Raw genomic sequence first — 21932 nt, forward strand, 5'->3', positions numbered from 1 at the left:
TTGTTATTTTGTTGCACATGCAAAAATTTAAAACACTGTGTATGCTTTCATTAGTATATATATATACACACACACACACACACACACACAAGAACAAGAGTACTTTTGACCCATTAGTCACTAATCACAGCATAACGACCTTTATGGGACTACTAGGTAGTGATACTAGACATCATGTTAAGAACCACAAGAGGAGTTTCTCCAATCTGTCTGTTGAGGAAAAACAAGCCATCAAAACACTCCAGGCCAATGACGATATCATAATAAAACCTGCTGACAAAGGTGGGGGCATTGTGATTTTGAATTACATTGACTATAGGACTGAGATCATGAGACAACTTGGGGACCCTTATTACTATAAAAAAAACTTAATGGTGACCCTACAATGATCTATAAGCGTGAAATTGACTCCATCATCCAATTGGGAGTTAGCAACTCATGGATTTCTGAAGAAATCGGATCCTTCCTAACACATTGTCATCCAGTGATACCAGTCATTTATGTGCTCCCAAAAGTACACAAATCTAGCCAGAAGCCACCTGGTAGACCCATCATAGCAGCGATGGGATCCCTGTGTCAACCCATATCCCAGTATGTTGATTACCTAATTACAACCGTTGGTGGTCAATATGAGATCGTACATTAAGGACACCACAGACTTTATTAACCAACTGGGTAAGATCACATTTGACACGTCTGATATGTTGCTGGTGACACTGGACGTCACCAGCCTCTACACGAACATCCCACACGTGGAAGGATTGGATGCCATTCGGGTGCAATATTCCCTAATCACTGACCATGATGGTCCCCCCACAGAATATATCTTGCAGCTAGTTGATATTCTCCATAAAAACTTATTTCGCTTTGAACGTGATTTCTATCTACAACTCACTGGGACGGCGATGGGATCAAACATGGCACCTTCGTATGTAAACCTGTTCATGAACAGCTATGAACAAGTACACATTCTAGGTGATGCCCCCCTTTCAACATACATTAATCACTATGTACGCTATATCGACGATATCTTCCTCATTTGGGGTGGCTCGGAGGGGGAGCTTTCGCAATTTGTTGCATATTTGAATCTGATTCCATCCACGATACGTTTCACTGTCATTAAAAGTATGGACAGTATCACTTTCCTGGACACGATGATTTACAAAAAGGATGGTAAATTGGAGACAGCGATCTTCCAAAAACCCACTGACAAGAACTCTTTACTATATGCCACCAGCCAGCACCCTGAGCCACTTAAACGTGGCCTCCCTTATTCACAAATGCTGAGGGTCAAGCGTATCACCAGTGATCCGTCACTTGTTGAGGCCTCACTTCTTAAAATGGCCCAAAGATTCATGGATCGGGGCTATCCGAGGACTGAGATTAATGCAGCCTTAAAAAGCGTTCAGGCCATCAAGAGGGAATCTCTCCTCATACCTCATACAGCCATCAATGAAGATCAATGCCTCAACATCAGCAGTACCTATTCAACAGCCTCTAACTACATTAAGCGAAGCATTCGCAAGAATGGGCATATCTTAAGCAATGATAATCAAATTGGTCAATTGTGCAAAGCACCGCCACGTATGTGCTACTGTCGAGGCAGAAATCTTCGAGACGCATTGGTGCAGGCTGATCCATCGAGCAAATATACACCAACCCTAACATGGCTTAGGAGGAAACCTGGCACCTACAAATGCCATGGCTGCATTAATTGCAGCTTCATGCAGACTGGTAAATCTTTCTCTCATCCACACAATGGGTATCCTATTCCCATCAGATCTTACATTAACTGTGCGACACGGTTTGTAGTTTACGTCATCAAATGTCCCTGTGGACTCTATTATATAGGGAAAATAAGCCGGATGTTTAAGGAAAGGATGGCCGTTCATAGGTCCACCATTAAAAAAGCTTTGTTGGATACTGACAACGGGGATGACCTACAACATCTACCAGTGGCCAGACACTTCAGGCAACACAAACATAGTTTATCCACACTGAAGTGTATGCCTATCCTACAAGCCACCACATCCTCACGTGGGGGGGATAAGAATAAGTTGCTGCTTCAACTGGAGGCCAAAATGATCTATGAGTTAAGAACAATGTCACCACACGGTCTCAATGAAGATTTTCGCCTAGGATGTTTTATTTAATATGCCAAAAAACAAAGCTGACATTTGGGACTCTTTTTGCACATTGTCTTTATTTTTGTATGCCATTTTTTGCTTTTTGGTATTTATTTTGATTTGCTATTTTTGCATTTGTGCTTTGCATAATCTTTGTATTTTTTTGCTTTTTTGCATGATTTGCATTTTTTTGCACATTTGTGGTTCTTCCACATTAACTCTTTGTTGGTCGTGTCTGTATTTTATTTTTATTTTGTTGTTTATTCTCCTTTCTATTGCCTAATCTCTTTTTACCCACTGTACTTAACAGTGATGTTATATCGGTAGTCCTCTGCTTTCATTTTGGGTCCAGTCTTCTGTCTATCTGCCCTATTTTTATGTGTTCACTCCTCATGTGTCTTGGGACTCCAAGGAACACTTCCCTTCCCGTCCCTTATTTTTTGTCTTTCACCTTATTATTTTTCCCTATTTTACTATGGCTATCTGATGTTATGACACTTGTTCAATAATTATGCTAGTCACGCATGCACTATCACGCTTGCTTTATTTATATTGTGATTGCAGCTGCTGTGTGTGTCTTCGTGACATTTTGGGTAATTATATATTTATTTTCAACAAGTTATGTTACGTGATGCTCTTCCTATGTGTTAGGTTGCCTATCCGAGTCAGCTCAGTGTGCACATTGGTCGCTTGCATCCCTCAGGAATTTTCTTTATATTTCCTTGTTGTTACGCATGCTGAAAAACGCCATTGTTGCTTTGCAGTGGTGGTTACCTGGTTACGCTAGACGCTATCCGACACTGTGTTTCCCTGTGCTGACGCCGGTATTTAATTGATAGTCACTACAGTCGCTATTTTCATTATGTAATATCATGGTATGCTCCATACATATGCTTTGCTATTTATTCGTGGAAACCTAGCATACGCATTGAACGCTCGTGTTTTCTAGCAATTACCTTTATATATTTATTATTTATTTATTTATTTTATTTATTTATAAAATATTTTACCAGGAAGTAATACATTGAGAGTTACCTCTCGTTTTCAAGTATGTCCTGGGCACAGAGTAAAACAAATAGTACATGTTACAAGTACAGTTACATAAATGAACAGGGTATACATTATATACAAGACATTGTGTGCACAGTTAAAGAAAATGTATATTATGAGCGTATGAAACAGTTACAGACCAGGTTAAAATGTGACACAGCCTTAGATTTGATGGAACTTAAACTGGTGGTGGATGTGAGAGTCTCTGGTAGGTTGTTCCAGTTTTGGGGTGCACGGAAGGAGAAGGAGGAACATCCGGATACTTTGTTGAGCCTTGGGACCATGAATAGTCTTTTGGAGTCTGATCTTAGGTGATAAGTGCTGCAGGTGGTAGGGGTGAGGAGCTTGTTCAGGTAGCTGGGTAGCTTGCCCATGAAGAATTTAAAGGCAAGACAGGAAAGGTGAACTTTGCGCCTAGACTCTAGTGTTGACCAATCTAGTTCTTTGAGCATTTCACAGTGATGTGTGTTGTAGTTGCATTGGAGAACAAAACGACAAATTGAATTGTAGAGGGTGTCAAGTTTGCTAAGGTGGGTTTGAGGAGCCGAGCCATATACTATGTCTCCATAGTCAATAATTGGCATTAGCATCTGCTGTGCAATACGCTTTCTGACCAGGAGACTTAGGGAGGATTTGTTCCTGTAAAGTACCCCTAGTTTGGCATAGGTCTTGGTTGTCAGGGTATCAATGTGCATCCCGAATGTTAAGTGGGAGTCAAACCATAAGCCCAGGTATTTAAAACTAGTGACAGGTGTTAGGGTGGTGTTAGCGTTGGTTCGAATCAGGAGCTCAGTCACTGGGAGCTTTACAAATTTAGTCCTGGTCCCAAATACCATTGTTACAGTCTTGTCAGTGTTTAAAAACAGTTTGTTTTGGGAAATCCAGTTTTCGAGTCTCAAAAAGTCAGACTGAAGTATGTGTTGAAGGTCAGAGAGGCTATGACTGTGTGCATATAGGATTGTGTCATCTGCATACATGCGTATTGAGGCTTCCTTACAAGCTGTGGGAAGATCATTAATGAACACTGAGAAGAGTAGGGGCCCCAGAACAGAGCCTTGCGGGACACCACAGGTGATATCCAGGGGGTTGGAGTTAGAGCCTGAAATGGACACATGTTGGGATCTTCCTGATAGGTAGGACTGAAACCAGTTTAAAGCATGCTTCCCTATTCCAGAGCTCTGGAGTTTGTTAAGCAGGCTAACATGATCGACTGTGTCAAAAGCCTTTGCAAAATCTAGGAATACTGAACCAGTGAGTTGTCCTCCCCGTTCCATTCCACACTGGATTTCATTGCAAACTTTTAGCAGGGTAGTTACGGTGGAGTGTTTGGGGCGAAATACAGATTGGAATTGGCTAGGGAAATTTGTCTTGGTGTAGAAATCGCTTAATTGGGAGTGGACACATTTTTTCATGACTTTGGATAGAATTGGGAGAAGTGAGATTGGCCTGTAGTTTGAGACAGTGTTTTTGTCCCCACTTTTGAAGATTGGGACAACTCTGGCAGTTTTCCAGGTCTTAGGGATATGGCCTGCAGACAGGATAGAGTTGACTATGGACGCAATTGGTTTGGCAATGGCTGGGGCACCAAGTCGTAGGAACCTAGATTGTAGTAAGTCGGGTCCACATTGGCTGCTTAGTTTTAGTTTGAGGAGTGCTTGTATAATCTCCTCTTCAGATACTTGGCCAAATTGAAAATTGTGGGCAGTGTTGGGAGGGGGTGGGACTGTAGGGGTACTCCCAGGATGAGATTCAGGTTTGTGGTTTGGGCTGCGTTTCGCTAATAAGTTAGTGGCACACCCCACAAAGTAATCATTGAATGCATTTGCAATGTCAGTGGGGTTTGTCAGAGTAATATCCCCCTTAGTGATATTACTTGGTTGTTGATGGTTAGGAGGCTGGAATATATTGTTGATAACCTTCCAGAAGTTAGCTGGGTTTGATGTATTTTGGTGGAGATTGTCAGAGTAATATTGTGCTTTTGCATGCCTTGTTTGCCTTATGCACATGTTCCGCAGGCATCTATAGTGATTGAGATCCTTGGTAGTGCCAGTTACTATGTAGCTTTTCCACAAGGCATCCCTGAACTGGTAGAGTGCTATAAGGTCAGGTGTAACCCATGGAAGGTGGGCCCCCCGTACCCTTATTTTGCGTAGTGGAGCATGGGTATCGCAGAGTTTTAAGAACTCGGATTGGAAATAGTCGAGCGCAGAATCAGGGTCGGGAATTAAATCGATTCTGTGCCATGGGCAGTTGGTAAGGTCATCCAGAAACTGTTGTGGGTTAAAGTTTTTAAATGTTCTAGTGAGGAGAACTTTAGGGCTTGAATGGGGCGGTTTAATTTTCCATACACAGTACACTATTGCATGGTCACTGAAAATATCAGGAAGGATGCCAGAGGATTGGATTCTGCTGGGGTTTGAGGAGAGAATCCAGTCTAGCAAGGAATGGTTATGCGATTTCAGGTTTATCCGTGTGGGTTGGGAAATGAGTTGCGATAGGTTAAGTGACTTGAGTTGTATCTGGATTTTGTGGTTTTTAGGGTCAAGCCAATTGAGGTTGAAATCCCCAAGAACTAGCAGCTCACTCTTCTCATTCAGAGAGGAAATGGAGCCAACAAATTGGGGGATATCAGTCAAGGATTGCAGAGGGGCTTTAGGGGGGCGATAGAAGCAAACAAGCAAGATGGGCTTAGAAAAGGGGAGGCAGATTTTGCCAACTAGAATTTCAAAAGAGGGTGGGCTTGGTGGGCAATTTAGCAGTGTAAATTGTAATGTGTCTGCAATATAAAATAACACCCCTCCTCCTCTCTTTGACCCATCTCTCCTAAAAATGGAGTATCCCTGAATGGCAATATTTGCATCAGGGGTTTTAGGGGATAGCCATGTTTCTGTAAGAACGATGGCTTTGGGTTTATGCATAAGGCACCATGCCCTTAGTTCGTCCAGTTTGGGCAGCAGGCTCCGGATGTTTATATGGGCGACAGATAGCCCTTTTTGGAATTTAAAGGTGGAATTCTCAGGGGCATGGGACAAAGCTGAAATGGGAGGACCTGGGTTAGGTTCAATATCACCTGCTAAAGAGAGTAATAGTATGAGTAGAAATTTGGTTAGTTGTTTGCAAGTTGTAGATTTGTGGTGTTTGCCATTTGAGTGAGCAGTGGTTGGTGTGCTGGTTTTTAGAGTTCTCCACCAACATTCAGTAGATAGTGCAAGGCTTTTGAGTAGTCCAGGGTGTATGGTGATGTTGGGTGTGGGCCAGGATGGAGGAGTTTGTAGTGGATAGAGGGAGTAACATCTCCATGAGGCCAGGAGAAAGAAAAAAGTTAAAATACATAGCAGGTTCATGATGCCAGAGGTAGGCAGTGCTGCATGGAGCTGTTGTGAGCAGAGTGAGTGTGAGCAGACTAAACAGCAGGTGTGTGCCTGTTCCTTGTCAAATGTTTAGCTGTATTTCAATGCTAGAGTCAGTTCAGGGTTTCAGTGTATTGTGCAGTCAGTTTTGGGAGAGACTGCAGTAAATAAGTTGTAAAGGGGTGTGGGGTTGAAATAGGCAGGTTAGCAAGCTTGGGATCATAGTGTGATCTGAATAGCTTACCGTTTGTTGTCTTGAGTAAAAGAGTTTGCAGTAGATCCAGTCCCCAGTCACCTCTAGTCAAACTGTAGTCTAACTGTATTTATCACTTAAAAAGCTCACTTTAAATGCCTCACTGTCTAATGCCTAATGCAGTTCCTGCAAAGAGCAGGAAAGGTGTTGGTATTATACAGATAAAGCAGTCACATGACCCTCCCCCTCCCCAATCAATCAGCTTGTTCCAGTTGGTCAATTAACAGCACAGAGTTAAAAAAAAAAAAAAAAAGTTGTGACGTATGTTGCGCATGTGCGCCATTGTTAATGGTTACTAAGATACGTGAGACGCCACCCGACACCACTGTTGCTCAGTGTTGATGTCGTATTTGATTAGCTAGTGTCTACAGCTGTTTAACATCATGGTTTAGCCTATCAGGGATCTGTTTCTTGATGGGTGGTGGGTATATATGTTTGTCAGGTATCATTATGTACAGAGCACTCCCTTGAGAAAGATCCTGTGCCAAGGACTGAAACGTCGGGTTTATGTGCCAGTTTTTCTACTGAATACACGCTTTTTTTGTAACTCCTGAGTGTGCGGTCTCCTTCTTGGCTTGTGATCCTGGATTTACTCGTAAGGAACCTATCTATACATTACCTGTATGGGACAAGACAAGCACCTATTTCCAGTTTATGTGTGTGCGCCATCTGTCTATTTTTATACACACACACACACACACACACACACACACACACACACACACACACACACACACACACACACACACGAGCCAGAAGGGGAGACAGGACAGAGGGAACCAGCGCTACCAAAATCAGCTGAGTGGAGGAGGGGTAGTTTAGCAGAGCGAGCAAGGAGAGGAGACAGGACAGAGGGAACCAGCAAATTGTTCAGTCAGTCTGGGGAACGGAGCAGCAGCGGGCAAGTTTTTTTTAAATGGAATGATACCTGGGTTCTCCTCCACAGCACTTGCACAACTGGTCAATCGGCTTCCATAACTACCCCCCCCCCCCCTCTGATGCGGGGCCGTGAAGGTGAGAGAGGCTGATTGACGTCGGAGTGCTTCTCCGCATGGCGTCTGCACAGCTAAGCTGTGCAGGACACAGAACAGAGTTCTTGGAGGGGGAAGGTAGGGCTAGAATAGATCACTATTAAATTCGCCACACTTAGCCTGCCAATTCGCCACAAGTGGCGAATGGCGATAGGGTTGCCCACCTCGGCTCTAGATGTATGTCAGAGATAGGTATTGATTGTACATATAGTCATATCACAAATGAAGAATCAATGAAGGTGCCTTGATGAAGACAGGATATACCGCTGCTCTTCATGAGAAAAGTGCCTGTATAAGAAAGCTGATACAGCAGATAAAGCAGAGCAGCAGGAGGGAGCGAATCCTGCAGCCGGAGGCCAACTGTGTGAGCTCATGTTTACAGGACACACATCCCAAGCAAAACTAATGTCCCCAAGAAAACAGCTAGCAAACAGGCACAAGGATGGAGTAGACTGAAGTGAACTAACGTTTGATCCCCTCAGTGATCCCACAGAAGGGCTTCAGTAATAGGGACCCCAAAGGATTTATGATCTAGTTCTACAACTGCAAGCCACACACATGAAAAAGAAAGCAGTTTCTGCTTGTGACACTCACAGTCAGTGTTCTCTCCAGCTTGCCAGTCACTGTGCTGAAACAGTAGAGCACGAAATCCTCACCAACGCAGTAGATCCACTCCCCTCTGGGCGACAAGGTGCAGCACACAAAGTCACCACCTTCTCGCTTACCAGAGCTAAAGCTTCTTACAATCTGAACAGAAAGACAATTCAAAATCAGATTACAAATCATTAAGAACAAGTATGTTTTTGTGAGGCATGGAATCGACAAAAAATAAATAAATAATCTATGGATGTTTTGCTATATAAAATGTATTGTTATAGTTTGCTCATTCTTCAAGGACCAGAGAGGACATATACAGCACAGGTTTTGGGCACCATTTGGTTATTTTTTTTTTACTAGTATCATGTCCTTACCTGTCCTTGCATGTTCATAATAACCACTGTATTGGATCTGTTACACACAACAAAATGTTCAGGATTTTTTGGGAGGATAAGGACACTGTTGACAGTGATGTCTGTCCCCGCTGTGCTTCCGAGAGATTTGAATGTGTTGCTGCACTCTGTAGTCTTCATATTCCACATCTTAAACAAAAAAAAGTTTGATGCAGAGGAGACAAATTATTACCTGAAAATACTCCCACATGTCCCAAAATATGCAAAGAAAAAACAAAAAGACTGGTAGATGTTTTCCAGTGGAAGATTAAATCACAAGATGTGACTACCACATCACTGTAAAAATATTTTTGGATCACCACTCGGACTCCTTTTCCCTGCAATACATTTACTTTATGGCCAGATCTGTAACACCATGCATGCTTTAGACTTTATCAAGAGTTTGTAACGTAATTGAGTTATTTCAAGTTTTCAACCATTCCATTGAATGAGTACACTCTGATTTGAAAACATTAGATTGTGCTACTCTTTCTATTTCAATTTATTGCAAGCACTTGCAGACACAAAAAGTAACCATATCGGATGTTAGATCTTTAAAACACACGCTAGGGAAATTAGCCAATGGGTAAAGTAAAAGTTATATCTTCATTCAACATTTTCTTTTAATATTTAACAATGAACTGGCCAGTGACAGACTTCGGCAAACTTTGAAAAATCTTGGATAATATGTAACCAAAAAAATTGTAATAAAAACAAAACAAAAAACAAATACAGAAAAATGATATACCATAATAGGATAAGCCAGCACATGCATTGTAATGACATTTCCCTACCTTTACTGTGCCATCAGATGAAGCACTGATAATGTAGTGACCATCCTGTGTAAAAGTTGCTTCGTTCACAAATGAAGAGTGGCCTCTAAATTCCTTCAGTGTTTTTCCCGATTTCAGTCCATGAATCCTATGAAAAGGCAAAACAATATTAAGATTAGATATAAAATAAACATGGAGACAAACGGTTTCAAAATCATATTTGCATGGCAAGAAAAAAAAATTCCGCTGTTGATCAGGAAAAAAAAAAATCATCAAGGTTTTTCCTAGAGTAAACCTTCTGATGAAGTGTTGTAAGTTGAACTAAGTGTCCAATTTATTATTTTATTTCATTGGAGGAAGAGTGCTTGTTCACAGGGATTCTCTCTCTTGTTCATTTCCCCTTAGGCCTTGCCCCCGCTGCCTACTACAGCGTCCGCTGTGGCGGACGCTGCACGGACGAGAGCCCTCCCCTCAAAGGCGCCGGGCCCGCTGCGAGGGGGGGCCGCAGCGCTCGGGCGAGAGTTGCTCCTGCTCTCAATAGAATTGAGAGCAGGACTCGCGTCGAGCGATTAGGCACGCCCCCCGGCGGTTCAGCCAATGAGGGCGAACCTGCCGGGTGACGTCATGGCCGTGCCCCCGTCACGCCCCCGGTCTCTCTGCCTGCAGTGAGCTGCAGACCGGGGAATCGGCTGAACGCGCTGCCAATCTCGCGGGCGCGCGTTACCGGGGCCTTAGCCTTAGTCTCTAGCACCCTATGTGTGGTTTGGCATCACATTAGGCTGTGCGGTCTCCATCTCTCTTTTTCTCAGAACTAAGTGTATTGTTGCATTATTGCAAGCAAATCAGGGTAATAAATATGGATCCCAAGGTGAATACCTTGTGTGAAGTAATTTATCATCATTACAGATTTTTTAGGGGTGGAGGGATCCAAGATATTATGATAACGATTTTATAGTGTAGTAACTTTAATACACAGCCTTCTATCAAGCCTCTGCATTAGGCTGCGTTTATAGTGGGCGCGACGGCGCAAACAAACTGCACCTCTATTGGGCTGGCCATAATGTGCGCGACTGAATTTTGAAGCGACAAATTATGTTTTGTCGCGCGATGGCCGCGCCACGTGAACGGTTCAGCCAATCGCCTCCCCATCTTTATACACGGATTGCTCGGGCGCCTGCCTGCGCTCCTTCGCACGCCTGCACTATAAATGCAGCTTTAGAAGAGCAGTGTCAACCTCTCCCATTGAAGAACAAACAGACCACAACACCAATACATGGCATGAAAGTGTAAGCAACATTCTTGTGACATATCTTTAGATTGCGCAGATGTTATTGCCACATCATCTTGATCTAGGAAACAAAAAAGATTCCCATAAGGATGCACTCCGTATCCTCCTGATTATTAAAAGTTCATTTTTACATACTTAAACGGATTAGAGATATAGAAACATTTTTAAAAAGTTCAATTCTATGGGCAGCGATTTTTACTATTTTGGTGGGGCTTTGAGCAACAAATCTTTTATCAAATATATATATATATCTTTTTTTTTAGAAAACAGAGTGATCTTGTGAGCCATGTTATTGCCAAGCAGTGTTTAAAAGTTGACTTATTAAATATTTCAAGTGCAAAAACATCTATAGTGAAAAGTTCTATTGACTGTGCTACAACAGTGAAAGAAGAAAAGACGATAAGAAAGTCAGTTAATTATTCAGTGTAAATGAAAGATGAACGTAAAGAGACCGAAATAGGATACTCCATCATGTAGAGATGGATTTCTAGTAACTAATGTTACAAATCGATTGAATCAAATAATGTGCTTGGCAGCGTGCCAAGTATGCCTCGGTAGTTGATATATTTTATATAAACTGTTGCTCTGGATCACGCTGTAATAGCTGCAACTTCGTGCTGTCTATATCCGTGTCGCACCTGTGACGTCACTCGAAGTGACGGCAGTAAAACCTGACACACGTTTCACTCGACAGGTTTTTCGGGGGGTAGACAGGCCCCCCAGATGGCAAGTTTCTGAAGCACCTGTTTGTCTAGGCCAGTGGAGCAGAACCCCCTTGGGGGTCGTTGGTAAATCTCTGAGGTTCTCCAAAACAGAGGATTAACTCTCTGGTGGTACTTGCTTCTAATGAGACCCGGGCAGTGTTATTCTTCAGACCCAAAATGCGGAAACAAACTGTGGAATTTATTACCCATGGAGACTGTGATGGTAGATACAATACATATCTTCAAAATAAGGTTGGACATCTTTTTAGAAAGGAAAGGTATATAAGGATATACCAAATAAGTAAACATGGGAAGGATGTTGATCCAGGGAGTAATCTGGTTGCCAATATCTGGAGTCAGGAAGGAATTCATTTTTCCCTTTATGAGAAATCATTAGATGATATTTAAGCTGGATTTTGTTTGCCTTCCTCTGGATCAATGTACTGTTAAGTACAAATATAGGATAAGTAGCTGTCGTCTAAATTTAGCATAGATTTAACTTGATGGACGTATGTCTTTTTTCAACCTCATCTATTATGTAACTATGTATACATTACAGCAGCGCAGCACGTCTCTTCTCCATCTCCCCAGCAGAAGCAGCAGTCTCTCCGGCTCCCTTCAGGTCAGCCTGGAGGACGTTGAAGATACCCAGAAATGGGCATATCCATATTCGGGCATCTACATCGTCATCCAAGCTGACTAAACGGAGCCGGAGAGACTGCTTCTGACTTTTGCTGGAGAGAGAGACGTTGAGACACAGGGCTGCTGCTGTAGTGCAAGTTAGTTTCTGTAGTTTCACTCAAAAGATTAACGCTGCAGGGGTCCCATTTAGAAGCAGGAACGCCCGCAGAGTTAATCTTTACTGTTTTCGCGGCTGCATTGGCTCACGTAGTGGACATCTAAAATGTAGGGGTCGCAGCTATGACAAAGGTTGCACAACACTTGTCTAGGCAACTGCTATGGGTAGTTTCCTTCAGTGCTCCGTTCCGTTGGTCTCTGTGGATATTATATCTATCAGTAGCCATACAAGGTATGCCAACGGGGGACACATCCCTATTAAAAGCAACCTGATGTTTATAAGCAGATCAATTGTAAAATACTGAACTTTGATAAGTAGATCTTATGTATATAATCAATTCCATATTGTATCTATCAATAGGCATTGTTAGTAATAGATAGCCTGTTTTCAAAGATGATAGACCCGTTTTTGTTATTGTCTCATTATTATCTTCTTTTTACAGGTATAGTATAAATATTTACTGTTGTGTTGTATCTTTATTATGATGTTAATAAAGGCTCATTATAACTTTATTCTGAATTCTTTGGGATTATCTATACATTATTGATATCTCTAATCTCTGCTTTTGACAATGCATATTCCATTAATGCATTTTGAGTGCATGAGTTGTTCTTATATTTGTCTATTTCTGCAAATTATATTACCTGTATCCTGCTGGTCCACTGATGAGGTGTGACTTACAATGGACTATTTGCCAATTCTCAATATAAGCCTATATATCTCAGGTGCTGTAATTCCTATCGTTAGAATTCCATCTGTGTGCCAAACTAACTATCACAACACTAAACCTATTGTGGATATATCAGATTCAATAATAGATGCAAGGTTCATTTAGTAAAATTGATAAATCCTTTAGCCATCATCCAATATCCATTTTTGTCATAATGGGAAATACTATAAAGGCTGTGTAAACAAAGCCTTCATTTATTGCTATCAGTGATAGAGTGCCCAGATTATACTGTATATCCATTTGTCTTCTATCCTAAGGCATCTCCTTTTCTTACACCTAATGAAAGGGAATCGATACCTTGGAAAGGTAGGCAATTCGTCACCTTTACGCTGTTCATTGACATGTCTTGATATTTGATTTTGTTTCTTTGGTTTTATGTCATATTATCTTACCGGATAGTCTGGTCAAAGGAAGCACTGAGGATCTGACTGCAGTCTTTCGAGAAGCTAAGGCAGGTGACACCTTTACTGTGAGCACGTTCAAATCTTCTCAAACACTGGCCGCTTTGAATCTTCCACACCTGAAACAAGATGCGCAAAATGACTTCAGGCATTACACAGCCTATTCATGGAAACCTAATATACGTCGCCTGTAGTTTGTTATTGTGTTTATATACACCTCTATTGTAAGCTTCCCTGGGGCTGGGATTTCATCTCCTATCGTCTGATTTTGTATTATAATTCCCTGTATTGTATGGTCTCTTTTGAAAGTGTTGAGTACACTGTGGGCAGTATACAAAGATATACATGAACTGAATTTAAAAAAAGTTAACTTAATTATTTAGCAACAATTGTTGAAATCCCTTATCCAATGGTTGGCCTCTTGCAACGTTTTAATTATTCATTACAGTATTTAGATAATGGGGGTCATCTAACAATCAGATTTTTAGTTAAAAAAAATAAAAGTACATTACCTTTATTTTGCCATCTTGTGCTCCTGTTGCCAACATTTCAGTATCCCTACTAAAGCACATACACAACACTGCATCATCCATCATCATAAAGTTATCTTGGGCCTGATATTTCAGATCCTAAAAGGAAACAGAACATTAAGATGACAGGATACTTGAAAGAATCTCATTATTTTAGCATTTTAATTATCTGTAACATTATGTCTCCCTGTCACATGCCCAGTTATGCTACTGCCCAATACAAATGTGCTTTTGGACCACTGAACACTTGTATCAGAGCTTCACTTGTGTTTGGGCAAACCCCTCCACAAAAAACACCTGAAATGGTTTCTTACCCATTTTCTGTAATTTGTGCATACACAATGTTCATAGGCATTGTCCTAGATAAGAACTGAGAGACTAAAGAACCCTGGTATACTGAGAGCACACAGATACCAAATTGTAGTGGTGGATACAATTAAAAATATAGTTTTAATGGTAAATTAAAATAAATGGGGTAAAGAACGTAGACGCAACGAATACTAATGGTTAGGAACCAAAGATAATCAAATCATTAGTGTGATAAAACTAGATAAGGAATCTGTGTAGGATAGCAATTCCCTTAGAGGTATATCCAACTATCAAGTGCGTTGGAGGGGCTATAGCGCTACATAAAGCACAAATTGGTGGCTCCGGACCAAGGTATCTGTACTTAACGTACTATAAAAGAGTGCTTGGTATGATTAAAGTTAATGGTCACTTAGATTCTTACATATGGTATACCAATATTAAGAGTGTGAAAAGGGGAGTCTCAAATCCCCATGCCACTCATGCGCAGTCAGTTAGGAATGGCTATGTGAGTGTTTGATCAGGACACACACATATAAGCCATTAACCCATAGGATATAGGCTACATTAGCCAGATGTATAGGAATATATCACAGCTTCTTAGGGACTGGTTTAAGATCAGCAAATTAATGTTTCCCTTAAAGAAAAAGACACGATATCTTCTTAATACTTAGGGATAGCTCTTCCTGTTAGCAGTTTACCATAAGATATGTTCTATAGTGCCGTGCGCGTGGAATTTTAGTTGGCCTTTCTATACAAGGGCAGCGCGCGCGGCAGGGAGCGGGGAGCCGACAGACAGCGGCGAAGATTAGGAAAATCATCTTTTCGCGCTGCTACCGGCGCTGAATGTATGTGTGTATGTATGTATGTATGTATGTATGTATGTATGTATGTATGTATGTATGTATGTATGTATGTATGTATGTATGTATGTATGTATGTATGTATGTATGTATGTGTGTGTGTGTGTGTGTGTCTGCACAAATGTAATAAATATTTTATTTTTACCAATGGTGGTTTTTTTTTTTTAATACACACACGCACACTGTATAGAACGGGCCTAATAGGTTAATAGTATCCAATGGTAATAATATATTGTATCAGTAGCCTGGAGGCACTATAATAAAAATTCAGTTTGAACCTTTCGGAATTTAATTTTTGTATAACAAAGGTGAGTGAAACATGATGCCTTTGTATTTACATTTACTCGTATTTAGTACTAACATTTGCACAACTTTTCATTCTATCCTCCTGAAAATAGATAACAGATAATCTAGCAAACAAACATCAGATTTAAGCTTTTAAAAGTTACGAGTGTTCTGAATACATTTTGGGTATTTAAAGCAGCAATATGGGTTAACTTTAAAAATATATATATTATTTTTTCTAATAACAGATTTGAAGCAGGGGGTCTCCGGAGATGAACTGCGTTACTTTCTACTCTGGGGCCACCCTACTTCCACTGATACTGACCTTCGTAGGGGTACCAGTATCCCTTCAGGCAGAAAAACTGTGGTCAAACAAAATGGCGGCTTTAAAAAGTCCTAGGTCACGGGCCAATAGGAAGCCGTGATGTCATCCAGTGCGGCTTCCTATTGGCCCACGTGACCTGGACCTTTAAAAGCTCTGTAGAGATACCGGCACTCCCTATGGAGGCAACGATCTCTGCAAGCAGTAGGTCCCCGGAGCTGAGATTAACACAGTTCTGCTCCATAGACCCACCCACTTCAATCCTGTATCTTTTTAAAAAAAATTGCTGCTTTAATTTGAAAGCGTCATTCCATCCACAAGTATGTGGCACAGAGTACCCTATGTAAGATATACTGGACAGCTCTGTATGTTTGCTTACACTATCATACTTGCCTTTCTTATTTTGCCTGTGGTGAAGTTCCACACTTCAATAAACCCATCCACGGAGCCAGTGACCAGGTACTGACCATCTGGAGAAAAGCGGGCGCACTCCACGTGAGATTTCTGACCAAACTGTTATTAAAAAAATAAAAATGCGAGGTTCAGCCTATTGAAAGCTTATTTTACTGGAATACCTCTAGTAGCTCTATACGTTATTCAAAACACAAAGAATATAACCTCTAGAAGTAGTACAACCTCCATATTTATTGCACCGCTGTCAAATTAAAAACAATTTTAATACCAATAAATACATAAAATAAACATGCTAATCAATCAGACATTTTAGTAAGAGACATCTTTACCAATATAACGACAAAAGTCCCACCTTAATATGCCTGCTCAGCTGCGTGGGAAACTTCTCTTCTTCTACGTCTTTCACGGCTGCTTTACCTCGGAACAAATCAATGGTCATACCTGGAGGGAGCAGTCCCTGATGCTGCTGCCACTTTAAGGACTGAAAGTGTACAAATTAGTTAATCAGCCAATAAAAAGATGTCTGTCTGCAATGGCAAAAGAAAATCTTAAAGCAGCAAAACACCATGCACATCTTTTTTTTTGTTCACTTATAGGCTTGAAAGCAGGGGGTCTCCAGAGATGAACTGTGTTCCAGCTCCTGGAAGCCCCTGGTTCCTGAGATACCTCCGTAGGGGGTGCCGGTATCTGTGCAGGCAGGGAGCTTATCCGGGTAATGAAGTGGCGGCATCAAAACATGGGCATGGGCCAATAGGAAGCCGTGACATCACCCATTTCAGCTTCCTATTGGCCAGCGTGACCGGGAGGTTTTAAACTGAAGGTAAACACAGGCACCACCTACGGAGGCAAGTACCTCAGGAAGTACCTGGAGGTGAAATTAACAGTTCAGCTGCGGAGACTCCCTACTTCAATTCTAGAACTTAAAAAAATAAATAATATATATCATATAATAATAATAAATATAGATGTAGTGCAAGGTGATTCGCTGCTTTAAGTGGGAGTTTACTCATTTGACTGAATAAAGGCACGAGATCAGACAATTGATGCATTTCTTTAGGATGGTTGAATTGATACAGCTTGGAGCTATATATCCTTTTAAAAACTCAACAGACCTCTTCAAATTGAATCAAACCAAGGTATGCTGGTATTGAATAAGAAAGTCATGTATGGAGGAAATGCGACAGTCAACACAATGTTGTACATGCACTACAAAACAGAAGGGCACAGCACATGAGATCTGGCTATTTGCCACTAAGAAAGCGAGCAAGGTCTCTGGAAACGCGTTGGAGAAAGGTTTTACTGTTGCAGCTCCTCCAACGTGAATTATGCACCGCGATCAATCAAACAAGAGTAGACGATTTAACTATTTATTTACATTGCTTTGAATACATAGTTATCTATTAGTGCTGTGCCCTTCTGTTATGTAGTGCATGTTCAGGTATCAGGAACGTCGGAAGGATTCATTTGAAGAGGAGGCACCACTCGCACAGCTTAGACTTTCATGGACGTTGAATGACTCATATTGTTACATATGCAATTGTAATATTTTGTATGAAGTAGTGTGTAGCTAGCGCAGCTTGAACCGGCTTTTTCTTAACACTACTCTGTAGTTAATGTCCACCTCACTACTCAAAGCATTAACTCATTTTAATCAAAGCGGACATGCTAGTTATGCCTATTCCCCCCCCCCCACACAATTAGCGTTCTAAATAGTTCTTGGCGCGTGAAGATTTTTATTCCATACCTGCCCGAGCAACGCCATGAGACGAGATGGAGGTACCACACTCACTTCCCCAGCTAACGCCTGGGCTATAGCTGCTCTCCTTTTCTCTTTGCTGCTGCCATCTGGGTATGCCTGTGTGAAAAGTACACATTCAATTAAGCCATACAGATCTAGATCCACCAAATTTGTTATGGAATGCATTACTTATGCAAGTAAGCAAAAAACTGAATTTTTGGAAGATTTCTGGAATTGGGACATGAAACTGAAATCATGAAAAGTTCTGAATGTATCACAACCAGTGACTCCAGAATCTTACTGGGAAATTTTTGTAATGTCCTCTTTCAATTAACAGTTTAATGCTCCTTACACAGACTCAATTCTGTTTCGCTTTTCAGATATCTGCTTTTAATTTACAGATTTCTGATTAAGGTAAAAATTAGACAATTTCTCAATAAATAAATAAATCGGGGTGCTGCCAAGTCATTCAAAGCAGCAATACTTCTCATTCATCTTAAAGAATTAAAAGCGCACTCAAAATACTTTAAAGAAGCTAGCTTGCCAGGAGCACCACTTGTGCTTGGTCAAATCCCTCCATATACCCCAGAATCGATTCTTTCCCATTTTCACTAATCTGTGGATACACAATGTCCACTGGCATTGTCCTAGATCAGTGGGGTGACCCTAAATGTATATATACACACTACACAAGCCCCCCCAAATTTGCCTGGTATCTCTCTACCACCCATCTTCTGGCAGCCTGGATGACATTGTAGATGCTCGAATATGGGCATATCCATATTTAGGCATCTACAAGAGAGAGAGAGCACAGAGGGTGCTGTAAATTAGTTTCTGTAGTTTCCAACAACCCCCAAGAGGGTCCTGACCCACGGGTTGCACACTGTCCCTCATTTAGGGATGTGATACTTTCAAACACTAAATACAATATTAAGTTTTGGCAAATACAACTAATGTATTTTTTCTAATATAATTTAAAGAGGGAACACAAAGTTGAGTAATTCTACATTACAACACTATTGATTGATGCAAGTACGGTAGAAATCCCACTCAGGATGACCAAATTCAGTTGTTTCTTAAAAATAGCGTGGATATATGTATTTATGCAAGGGAGCTCAAAAATTTTGAAATCTTTAAAACTAAAAACGTTAATGTGGAAAATAGGCAGGATTGCTCCGTTTTCTACAAGGTGGCCTCTTAGAAACACAGGAACACGTTATTTTTTCCCCCACAGAAATTTGGAAATGACACACCTTTATACAAGGCTTGCGACTTCCCACTACTAATTATTTCTGCTGTGTGTTTCTCATATCATAGACTTACCTCACGGGGGTCAAAATAGGACCTAGCCAAGAGGTTCTCAAGATGAATATATCTTTCAGGCTGGGTTTGTTTTAGCATGATCATGGGGTCGGTCTGTCTCAGCAGGGATCTGGCAGCTCCCAACTCACGAAGCTCAATCAATTCTAATACGACCTGTAGGACATAAAAGTAATAATGAGCCAACCTCAGAACACCACGTCATTTACATTTTTGTTTTCCCTTCAGTGATGTGTGTGAAACATTCAGAGGCAATGGTACAAAAGTACAGCTGTTAAAATGTTCATAGGCTTCTGAATGTATCTAAATTTATTAAGTAAATCAAATTAAATCCGTATTTTATATTGAAAAATATGAAGTCTTAAAATTAGGCCATTATTGTAACAAATTAGATCACTTAAGTTTGATAATTCTTACTGCACAAAATTTCCTACTAACTAAAATCTTGAAGTTCACGTCATAGCTAGTGATTAATGTTTATTATGTTAATATGATGAGAACATGAAAAAAGATTGGCATCTTTTTAGAAAGGGTATACAGGAATATACCAAATAAGTAGACATGGAAACGATGTTGATTCAGGGAGTAATCCGATTGCCAATATTTGGAGTCAGGAAGGGATTTATTTTCCCCTTATGAGATCATTAGATATATCACTGAGGTTTGTAGTTTGCTTTCCTCTGGATCAATATACTGTAAGTATGAATATAGGATAACGTACGGCATCTAAATTTGCCCTAGGTTGAACGTATGTCTTTTTTCAACCTCATCTACTATGTAACTATGTAAGACATTGCTCTAATTTAGGTTTTTGATAAAGTTAGATACTTTATATTGTAATTTACATTTTAAACCAAACATTCAGAGAAGAAAAAAAAGTTATTAAATGGCAATCTACCAAAAATGAACAAATATGGTGTATGTCACCAAATGTATATAGACTAGTATGTTCTATAATCATTAAATGACTAACACCCCCCATCCCCTTCCCAGGATCCCCCTTTCTTTCCTTTCCCTGAATATTCTAGTAAACTCAGATCAGGATAGATCAAACGCTCAGGTCACAGCTCCATCCAAATCTATTCAAGAAAAGACCAACAAATTTAGAGAATTACTGAGAGATTTTTCTCTACTTGATATATGGAGGGCGCAGCATCAAGGGCAGCGGGACTATTCCTTCTTTTCAACCCCACATCAGACCTACTCGAGGATTGATTATTTTCTGGGTACTAATGATATTCTCCAGGCATCTGGCCAGTCAAACATTGGTTCGATATCATGGTCAGATAATGCCCCTATTGACTTGTTGCTCTCCCTCCCTTTTAGTAAAAATACCCGTTATAATTGGAAACTTAATGACTCTCTGCTAAATTTGCCAGAAGAAGAGAGCACAATAAAGTTGAAAATAATGGAATATTTCTCCATAAATAACGGTTCAATTGTTTCTCCGACAACGCTATGGGAAGCCCATAAGGCAACAATCAGAGGGTCTCATTTCGATAGCGTCCTAGCAGAAAAAAAAGTTGTATAAAGAACTATCTGAAAAACTTTGTACGTTGGAAACTGAACACAAAATTAGACCAACCAAAAAACTGTTTAAACTATTAGATAAAAACAGGACTGAATTAAAACAAGTCCAGTTAGAAGAGGTAGAGGGCATTAAGATGGACGAATCAACGCTATTAAGATAAGGGAAACAAAGCTGACCGGTTGCTGGCCAATAAATTAAGAGGTCTAAGGGTGAAATCCCAAATTACAACAATTCGAACCAAAGCTGGCCTTAAAACATACATTGAAAAAGAAATTGCCCAAGAACTCACAGAATATTATTCCAACCTATACAATTTAAACCATCTCCCCAAAAAATACAGCCCGGATTGTCAGCTATAACAAAATATCTCGAGACGTGCAATTTACCTGTATTATCGGAAGAAACCATCCAAAAATTAAATGAGAAAATATCCATAGAGGAACTTTGAGGTTATTAAACAATTAAAAATAAATAAAGCACCGGGTCCAGATGGTTTTACCAATCAATATTATAGAAAGCTTTAAGGCAGTGCTATCCCCGTACCTAATAACGATTTTTAATTCTTTTATGGAAGGGGAAGTATATTCCTCCCTCTATGTCAATGGCTAACCTGGCAATTATCCACAAAGAGGGAAGAGACCCATTATATTGCGGTATAACTATCGACCGATTTCTCAATTCAGACTTAAAAATTTACAGCAAAATACTAGCATATAGACTAAATCCAATATTACTAAGCTTAATTCACAAAGACCAGGTGGGATTTATATCCGGAAGACAAGCTTCGGATAATACTCGTAAAATTATAAATATTATCGATCAAGTACACCTCTCGGGAACAAAGGCCATGCTGTTAATTCTAGATGCAGAAAAAGCATTTGCCAGGATTAAATGGTCCTTTCTAGATCAAACAATGATTACATTTGGTTTTAAAGGCTCATATTTGGAAGGGGTTAGAGCCCTATATAAAACACCAACAGCATTTGTTAAGCTCCCGGGAGGAGACTCAAATCCCATAAAAATCAAGAATGGTACGAGACAAGGTTGCCCCTTCTCCCCACTCCTTTTTGTTCTGTCGATTGAACTACTTGCGGCAACAATCAGGAACAATATAAATATAAAAGGCATT

General features: G+C 40.5%; 1 protein-coding gene across 2 annotated transcripts in view; it reads right to left on the reverse strand.

Annotated features, from left to right (window-relative positions):
- The window catches only part of SMU1 (SMU1 DNA replication regulator and spliceosomal factor), a 35191-nt gene that overhangs the window by 4937 nt on the left and 8322 nt on the right, over positions 1–21932 (reverse strand). For both annotated transcript variants that reach the window (XM_075604403.1, XM_075604412.1), the window contains exons 3-11: positions 19276–19428; positions 17959–18069; positions 16567–16695; positions 16194–16313; positions 14007–14123; positions 13486–13613; positions 9594–9720; positions 8782–8949; positions 8405–8557 (exon numbers count right to left, since the gene is read on the reverse strand). In XM_075604403.1, coding sequence (XP_075460518.1) covers positions 8405–8557; positions 8782–8949; positions 9594–9720; positions 13486–13613; positions 14007–14123; positions 16194–16313; positions 16567–16695; positions 17959–18069; positions 19276–19428 — 1206 coding nt within the window. The remainder of the gene's footprint in view (positions 1–8404; positions 8558–8781; positions 8950–9593; positions 9721–13485; positions 13614–14006; positions 14124–16193; positions 16314–16566; positions 16696–17958; positions 18070–19275; positions 19429–21932) is intronic.

The sequence above is a fragment of the Ascaphus truei genome, chromosome 1, assembly GCF_040206685.1.
Source record: "Ascaphus truei isolate aAscTru1 chromosome 1, aAscTru1.hap1, whole genome shotgun sequence".
NCBI lineage: Eukaryota > Metazoa > Chordata > Amphibia > Anura > Ascaphidae > Ascaphus > Ascaphus truei.